The sequence below is a fragment of the Carassius gibelio genome, chromosome A14 (assembly GCF_023724105.1).
Source record: "Carassius gibelio isolate Cgi1373 ecotype wild population from Czech Republic chromosome A14, carGib1.2-hapl.c, whole genome shotgun sequence".
Taxonomy (NCBI): Eukaryota; Metazoa; Chordata; class Actinopteri; order Cypriniformes; family Cyprinidae; genus Carassius; species Carassius gibelio.
In genome coordinates this window covers 23,412,216-23,421,395 of record NC_068384.1, presented here as the reverse complement: position 1 = coordinate 23,421,395, position 9,180 = coordinate 23,412,216, and the positions used below count along the sequence as shown (strand labels likewise).

The 9,180-nt window shown below is 40.3% G+C and overlaps 1 protein-coding gene across 1 annotated transcript; it reads left to right on the top strand.

Annotated features, from left to right (window-relative positions):
- Positions 1–603: 603 nt before the first annotated feature.
- On the top strand, positions 604–7,389 carry cnga2a (cyclic nucleotide gated channel subunit alpha 2a). The gene is made up of 7 exons (XM_052614175.1): positions 604–733; positions 2,159–2,266; positions 2,354–2,464; positions 4,002–4,175; positions 4,290–4,397; positions 4,800–4,906; positions 5,021–7,389. Exons 2-7 carry the CDS (start codon positions 2,160–2,162, stop codon positions 6,439–6,441), a joined length of 2,028 nt encoding a protein of 675 aa, XP_052470135.1. The 5' UTR covers positions 604–733; position 2,159; the 3' UTR covers positions 6,442–7,389.
- The last annotated feature ends 1,791 nt before the right edge of the window (positions 7,390–9,180 follow it).

Here is a 9,180-nt window from a genome sequence, read left to right as displayed (position 1 = left end):
GTAGGCTGGTATAGTGTAGATCCTCCTCTATGGCTATATCAGGTTTGACTATCATACTGGGTGACCTCTGACCCCAAACACACCACACCACTGCCTTTAAATTATTCCAATTTTAAATCTGTGTCATTTCACACATTATAAGTAGTTTTCAATAAAAAAAATTCATAATGTACTGTCATTCAATTTGAAAGGCATCAGATGGGCCTTTAGACATGCTATTATATACATGCATAAGTATTTGATTTGCGGCAGTATTTCTGTCCTCTTTTCAATCGGACAGCAGCAGTAAAATCAGTTATATTCACCGCTGAGGACATGGCTGAGCATACAGCAGCGAGCGGTCCTTGTGTGTGTGATCAAGTGCTGAGAAGTGCATCAGAAACACAGCACTGCAATCAGAGCACTTCAAACACACGAGCATCTGCTGGAATAACAAGAAACCACAGGAGGAGCTTTCAATCACACAACTGAGACTGAAGCTGAAGCTGATGTGAGGAGGTGTGTGATGTCTGAAGAGCTGTATGCTAATGTGTCTCTCGTCCCCCTCCTGCCTCATTTCAGTCACACCACAGCGCTTCACATCAGATAAACACAAATCCATCACGCAAACAGGGAAAACATCACTGCACTGAGATCAGAGTTGAGTTTGAAGACTTCAGAAGCGCGTTCTTCAAACTCATGAAGAATTAATACAGCACCACTTGAACCTGAAACAGCTCAAAAATACAAGCAGGTGAGTGAATCAAAACAGCGCTTCTATTCCTTAAGCGTCACTGCACTGTTATACTATCTTAAGAAATCTTACATGTGCATATTCAAAGTTACAGTAAGAATGAATGGGACAGTCCCTGTCAGATCTGTTGATATTCAGTGCTTCAGATACAGCCCTAATGATCTGGATTCTGAGGTCACTTCTGGTCATCTTCAGATCACAGTGTTTTTTAAATGCTTCAGAGCCTGTGCACAGCTTTACAGTTTTAATCGTTTTCAATTCATTTGCAGCCCGGCCCATTCTCAGGAAATACTGCCATTTGAGAATGGACATTTCTGGATCTTTTCTAGTTACTGCCTACTTATGAATTATTATTATTATTATATCACAGTTTCCACAAAAATAGTGTAGTAGCCTACTTTTGCATTGCAGTATATTTTTATTTTTATCTTTATTATTTTCGACCTGTTATTTTCTAACATATTGTCTTCAGTGACGTTTCGATTTGTTCACTAGTATTTTTGCATTGCAAGTATTACTATTTTAATTTGAACAGAAATACGGGTCAAATATATATATATATAAACATTTTTTTTTGCAGGCTAAAATAAACAAGCAGAATGCATTATGTGTTATCAATGGTCAAAAACAGCTAGACGTCTGTATAAGCTGAGCACATTTATTAATTAAAGTGTTTATATAATTATTATAGAAATAAATAAAAATAAAGAGCTTTACTTTTGAGATGAAAAAGTTTACTTCACACTCTTTATTTTATTAACTGTTCACCATATGCAATTAATTTGTAAACATTTGAAATCAAGTGAAAGCCCTGTTAAATATATATGAACGTCACATACTGTAATAAGGAGTCAGAAGCGTTTGGATCCATGTGCAGAATTTTATTAAGAGAATCATCATACAGGCAGAAATCAGGAACAGCGTCAGGTGTGTTAGAGATATCCAGAATCATTAACGGTAACAAGCGGAGATCCGGCCAGGCAGCAGAGAATCAGAGTCTGTAACACAATCCAAGATCAGACACTGGAAGAACAAACACAAGCGAAACCGCTCGGAAATGCTAGAAAGGCTAAACAAGACTTCACAGTGAGTGAGAGTGATTGTGCTGCTTTTATGTGTGTGTAATGAGGTGCAGGTGTGGCAAGGAAATTGGCTGATGAATGAGGTGCAGGTGTGGCAAGGTGATTGTGATGCAGTGACTCATGGGGTTATAGTTCGGGTGTGGTGCAACAGTATGAGAGGTGCTAGTGTCCAAGTGACATCTGGTGGTTGATGGGTGAAATGGTCCTGAGTGGAGTGCCCTCTACTGAAGTTCATGGGCACTCCATCTAATGATCGTGACACATACATGAAAACTCTTATGCAGCAGTGTTTTATAGAGCTTGAACAGAGACAGCTTTTATTCCACAACAAACTCTTTTCCAGCATGACAGGCCAAGTGTTGGTGGAGAGCATGGATTTATCAGCTCACAGGCTCTCTGTGAAGACGTCTGTTGAGGATGAGTCCGAGCGCGCTGATAGCACTCTCAGCCGGTGAGATACTGTTTTAGAGCTCAGCAGTTTTCTTCAGATACGGTCTGTCAGTCTGTGTTAATGCCTGTTTGACTCTTGCCAATGCAGTGGTCAGTCCATATGTGATGACACATCCTCTGAGTTACAGCGAGTGGCCTCCCTCGAAGCGCGTGGACTGAACTCACAGAACTCCTTCCGTGGCAGAGGGGCGCTGTCAAGGTGAGCGCGGTTTCTTCAGGTCATTTGGATTTATTCACATATGGCCTGCTTTTGGAATTTGAATCCCAAATTGGTGAGTTTTACAATTGGAAAACACAATTTCTCTGGTATATTATAGTTAAAATGCACGTAATATATAAAGTCAATCTCATTTAATATATCATTTATATCCTAAAATATATAATGTAAATTCACCCTTTCTATTTTCTAAATTTGTATATGTGATTTAGCTTATTGTGGAAAAATCATCAGTGCATGTGTTTCACTTTTTGAACTTTTGAAAGAAGTTTTGGCCACGTAATATTTGATTAAAATGTTATCTGCCACGCCCACATCTCAACATCCAATCAACAAAGACAAACAATCAACAACTCTGTTGCACTCGGGTCACAATATAGAAGAAAATATCAATCACTATTTGCGTTTCATTGCAACTTTAATGTTGAAGGAATACTCCACCCTAAAATGTAAATGTTGTCATTAATCTCTTTCCCCCATGTTATTCCAAACCAATTAAAGCTTCGTTCGTTTTCTGAACACAATTTAAGATATTTTGGATGAAAACCGGGAGGCTTATGACTTATGTCACATAGACTGCCAAATAAATGACAGTGTCAAGGTCCAAAAAAGTATGAAAGCCGTCATCAGAATCGTCCATCTTGCCATCAGTGGTTCAACCATAACGTTATGAAGCAACGAGAATACTTTTTTGTACCTGAATAAAACAAAAATAATTACTTCATTCAACAATTTGTCTCTTCTTGAATTGTGTTACGAAAATGAACGAAGCTTTTACAGGCTTGGAAAGACATGGGGGTAAGTGATTAATAACAAAAATTACATTTTGGGATGGAGTATCCCTTTAAATATAATGTACCACTACAACAAGAATCCCAAACAAGGTACAAATATGTGGATGCATTCCAAATCTATTATTTCATTTTACACACTGCTTTTCTATTGTTTTGCTATGCTAACATATGCTGCACATTTTGTATGTCTCCCTAATCAAACACGCCTGACTCCAGTCTTCAGCTCATTTGTAGTTTAATTCAATTCCTCTCTCTCCTTGATCATTCATTATCATCATCAGCTTATTGTTGAACGAAGACAGATCAATGCGACACAAGATAACTAATGCTATATGTCAAGTACAAGAGTTTTAGAAACAAGTCAATCAAGCAATTTCTGCACAATACCAGACACCTTTATAACCAAAGGATAGATCACTTATATTTGGGACAGTGCAGTACCTTTTAAAGTTCACCATATCTGAAGTCAGGGATCTTCAAGAAAGCTATTTAGTACAACGTTGGGAGATTATTTGCTCAGAAATGTCTGAAGAGCTGCCTAGTTATCAGTGTTGATGGAGGAGCTCATGAGAACCCACAAGTGTCAAGCACCAAGTCTCTGGGTCTGTTTATTTGTTTTAAGACTGGGTGGAAAGGTTAACTCCAGAAATACAATTCTGGTCATTTAGAGAAGAGCTTGATTGCTCAAGATGGACACTGATTCATTAGTTCCCTTTGTTTCCAAGGTTGGTGAGTATGGTGGTCACTCTTAGAGAATGGGCCCATAAAAGCTTGCAGGAAGAGGAGGAAAGGCCCGACTCTTTCTTAGAGCGCTTCAGAGGACCCGAACTCCAAATTGCTCCCAGTCGGATAAGTATCAGACCCGATGCTCAAGATGGATCCAACAGTGCCAAAACCAAGTGAGTTTGTGCTTTCACACCATTACTTCTGAACACCTGTATAAAATGTCCATGGCCTTGTTAGACATACATGAAACCACCTATAAAAAATGTCGAAATGCATTTGTTTACCAGGAAAAAGTCTGATGTTTTCATATTGGCACCCGCCGATAACCTGTACTACCGCTGGCTGTTTGTTATTGCCACAGCTGTATTGTACAACTGGTGCTTTGTGGTGGCTAGGTAAGACAAAACACATGTCCATTTATCTACACACTAGCAGAGTTTAAAGCTGAAATACTGAAGACCAAAAGCATCTCTGAGCGAAGTTCCTTAAATGAATCCAGTGATTCCAATGTAAAACTAGTCAGCAAATCATACAGTAAATAACCTGAATATAATAAACCTACTCATTTTGGATTCTGAATGCTGTGTGTCGGGCCTGTGAGGAAGGTATTTGTAGCAGCTGTTCTTCCGTTACATCCAAGAGCTATAATTAAACCTCAAGAGCAAGTGTGTGTGTGTGTGTGAGATCTAGGCTCTCATTTTGATGATGATTCATGTAAATAAGTGTTTTTGTTTCATATGTGAAAGGGTTAGTCCTGACTGAAGCTGATGGTGTTTATTATTCATATCCAAACACAGGGCCTGCTTTGATGAGCTTCAAACCAGGAACTTCATTCTGTGGCTGGTTTTGGATTATCTCTCTGATGTCATTTATATACTGGACACCTGTGTGAGACTGAGAACAGGTCAGATTCTTCCAGCCTTTTTTAGGAAGAGCTGCTGTGACACTTTGCTTTAATAATTCAATAGGTGCTTTGGTGGTGTATATGAAGAACTGACAATGTATATCTTCACTATAGGTTTTCTCGAGCAGGGTCTTCTAGTGAAGGACCTTACCAAGTTAAGAGAAAGCTATTTTCACACAATGCAGTTCAAGCTAGACCTGCTATCCATGCTACCAACGGATCTAGCGTACATCGCCATTGGCATTCACGTGCCAGAGCTGCGTTTCAATCGACTGATGCGCTTCTCACGTCTCTTTGAGTTCTTCGACCGCACCGAGACCCGCACAAACTACCCCAACATGTTTCGCATTTGCAACTTGGTGCTCTATATCCTAGTCATCATTCACTGGAACGCTTGCATCTACTTTGCCATCTCCAAGTCTCTGGGGTTCGGATCCGACCAGTGGGTCTACCCAAACATCTCTGACCCTGAGTTTGGGACACTCACTCGAGGATACGTCTACTGCCTCTACTGGTCAACCCTCACACTGACCACCATTGGGGAAATGCCGGCTCCGGTGCGGGATGAGGAGTATCTTTTTGTTGTTTTTGATTTCCTTGTTGGCATTCTCATTTTCGCCACCATTGTTGGTAATATAGGAGCCATGATATCAAACATGAATGCCACACGGGCCGAGTTCCAGGCTCACATCGATGCCATCAAACACTACATGCAGTTCAGAAAGGTCAGCAAAGAGCTGGAAGCCAGAGTCATCAAATGGTTCGACTACCTGTGGACCAACAAGAAAGCAGTTGATGAGCAGGATGTCCTAAAGAATCTGCCCAACAAACTGCGGGTTGAGATCGCTATCAACGTGCATCTGGATACACTGAAGAAGGTCCGAATCTTCCAGGACTGTGAAGCTGGGCTTTTGGTGGAACTGGTGCTCAAGCTGCGGCCACAGATCTTCAGTCCCGGGGACTACATCTGCCGAAAGGGGGACATAGGAAAAGAGATGTACATCATCAAAGAGGGCCGCCTTGCTGTTGTGGCCGATGATGGGGTGACGCAGTTTGCACACTTAACAGCCGGCAGCTGCTTTGGCGAGATTAGCATCCTCAACATCAAAGGCAGCAAAATGGGCAACCGACGCACCGCCAACATCCGTAGCATCGGCTACTCTGACCTCTTCTGTCTGTCAAAGGATGACCTGATGGAGGCTGTAATGGAGTATCCGGATGCTAAGAGAGCTCTGGAAGAGAGGGGGAGACAGATCCTTCTGAAGGAGGGTCTGCTGGAGGAGCTGGACGCAGGTGGCATGGAAGAAGAACGGGTGGAGGAGAAAGTGGAGAGGCTGGAAGCTTCTCTTGAAATACTACAGACTCGGTTTGCTCGGTTACTGGCCGAGTACACAGCGACTCAGCTGCGCCTGAAGCAGAGGCTTACGGCACTGGAGTGTAGGACACGGCACTCTGGCAGCGGCTTCCTCTCGGATGGCAATGAAAGCACTGTTGACGGCGACGGTACACACAGTGAGGTCAACATCCAGCTCTGAGCACTTGCTTCTGAGACAGAACCTTATACAGTACAGTTAGGGTGACCATACAAGCCATTTTCCAAGGACGCGTCCTTTCCAGGATTTCTAGATTGCCTAAAACCTCCAAAGTAGTTTGACCAGTAACATGCAGGTATTGTACATAATCGACCAATCATGGTGTGTGTGAAGGTGAGATCTACAGGGAACATTTAAAGCAATGTAAATACACCTACATGTTAGGTGTTTCTTCGTTCGTTCAACTTGAAGCATCACTGCGCAACGATCATTGTATGACAACAAAGTATCAAGAGAATGATCTATAGTGGTCTCTATAGCTCTTATGAATGTCATACAATGATCAGTCTACACAGTGCAAACAGCCAAAACCTGGATATTTAAGGCAATATAGAAATCCTGGCAAGGACACGTCCTGGGAAAATGGCTCATATGGTCACCCTAGTACAGTGGTCTTAATAATTATTCAATAGCGATACTATATGAACACTAGAAAGAACATATAATTGTATGTGGAACTGTTTCATAAATGCCATTGGAACAGACCTCTTATAAAACATAACAAGCTTTTGCCTACGCCATTTAAAGGTGTACTTTTTTAGCATTTTGTGTGTTTTGCTAAAAGTTTTGCTAACAGTTTCCCACATAAAAAATGAACAGCACTTATCAATTTTCAAGAAACAAAAAAAAAAAAAAAGACTTTATGTTTTATTGTGGAAAGGTACCAATCATCCTTTATTATTACTGCCATGTTGAGATCACATGAACAGCGATGTCATGCAATGTACTTGCTAATGCTTATTACGGGGGGCTCTTCATGTTTATTTTATGTTAGCTGTGATGCTGAATTTCTAGCACCACATAAAAAGAAAATCATATTGACCTGATTTGTATTATTATTATTATTGTGGTTATATGGCAGAAGTTTCCTGCGCTAGTTTCTGTTGGTTGTTTTAGGCCTTGTATTGCTAAATAAAAAGTGAGTTCAAATGTTTTTCATTTCAATGATTACTTGCAGTCTGTTTACTGAAGCATCAGCCTTTGTGTAAAGACAGACGAGTCTGCGAGTCCACCAATGCATTGCTCTTTTTATTCAGTCAAATTATGGTCACTCAACCTGTAAAAATCAACTCATGTAATTGGTTCATCAAATCATGTTATAGGTTAAAATAATTGAAAAGTTAGGCTACTGGAAATGTTCTGCCTGAACACAGTGTGTTAAATTTACAGAATTTTTCTTAAAACCTCTTCTGAAATATACAGTCTACAGGTGCTTCTCAATAAATTAGAATGTCGTGGAAAAGTTCATTTATTTCATTAATTCAACTCAAATTGTGAAACTTGTGTATTAAATAGATTCATTGCACACACAAAGTCTTTGGTTCTTTTAATTGTGCTAATTTTGGCTCACATTTAAAAAAACCCAACCAATTCACTACCTCAATAAATTAGAATACTTCATAAAACCTATAATACAAATAAAAAAAAATTGTGAATTGTTGGCCTTCTGGAAAGTATGTTAATTTAATTAATATACTTTGCTTTAATTACTGCCTCAGTTCGGTGTGTCATGTAGGTGATCAGTCTGTGGCACTGCTGAGGTGGTCTGGAAGCCCAGGTTTCTTTGATAGTGCTCTTCAGCTCATCTGCATTGTTTGGTCTCTTGTTTCTCTTCTTCCTCTTGACGATAGCTCATAGATTCTCTCTGGGGTTCAAGTCTGGTGAGTTTGCTGGCCAGTAAAGCACACCAACACCATGGTCATTTAACCAACTTTTGGTGCTTTTGGCAGTGTGGACAGGTGCCAAATCCTGCTGGAAAATGAAATCAGCATCTTCAAAAATCTGGTCAGCAGAAGGAAGCATGAAGTGCTCAAAATTTCTTGGTAAACAGGTGCAGTGACCTTGGATTTCAAAAAACACAATGGACCAACACCGGCAGATGACATTGCAGCCCAAATCATCAGACTGTGGAAACTTAACACTGGACTTTAAGCAACTTGGGCTATGAGCTTCTCCACCCTTCCTCCATACTCTAGGACATTGGTTTTCCAAATGAAATACAAATCTTGCTCTCATCTGAAAAGAGGACTTTGGACCACTGGGCAACAGTCCAGTTCTTCTTCTCCTTAACCCAGGTAAGACTCCTCTGATGTTGTCTGTGGTTCAGCAATCTCTTGACACATCTGTGTGTGGTGACTCTTGATGCCTTGACCCCAGTCTCAGTCCATTCCTTGTGAAGTTCACTCAAATTCTTGAATCAATTTTTCTTGACAATCCTCATAAAGATGCGGTTCTCTCGGTTGGTTGTGCATCTTTTTCTTCCACACTTTTTCATTCCACTCAACTTTCTGTTAACATGCTTGGATACAGCACTCTGCGAACAGCCAGTTTCTTTGGCAATGAATTATTTTGGCTTACACTCCTTGTGAAGGGTGTCAATGATTGTCATAGACCATTTTGAAGGCTCAGGAAACCTTTGCAGGTGTTTTGAGTTTATTAGCTGATTGGCATGTCATCATATTCTAATTTGTTGAGGTAGTGAATTGGTGGGTTATTGTTAAATGTGAGCCAAAATCATCACAAATAAAAGAACCAAAGACTTAAACTACTTCAGTCTGTGTTAATTGAATTTATTTAATACACAAATTTTACAATTTGAGTTGAATTACTGAAATAAATGAACTTTTCCTCAACATTCACCTGTAGAGGTCTTTGTACTGTTAATACATCCCGCAAGGTCCA

Bases quoted from the DNA above. Each gene is read 5' to 3' on its own strand.
- cnga2a (XM_052614175.1), top strand. From the start codon at position 2,160: ATGACAGGCCAAGTGTTGGTGGAGAGCATGGATTTATCAGCTCACAGG. The intron at 4,176-4,289 runs GTGAGTTTGTGC...TTTGTTTACCAG, and splicing joins TCCAACAGTGCCAAAACCAA to GAAAAAGTCTGATGTTTTCA. The intron at 4,398-4,799 runs GTAAGACAAAAC...ATCCAAACACAG, and splicing joins TGGTGCTTTGTGGTGGCTAG to GGCCTGCTTTGATGAGCTTC.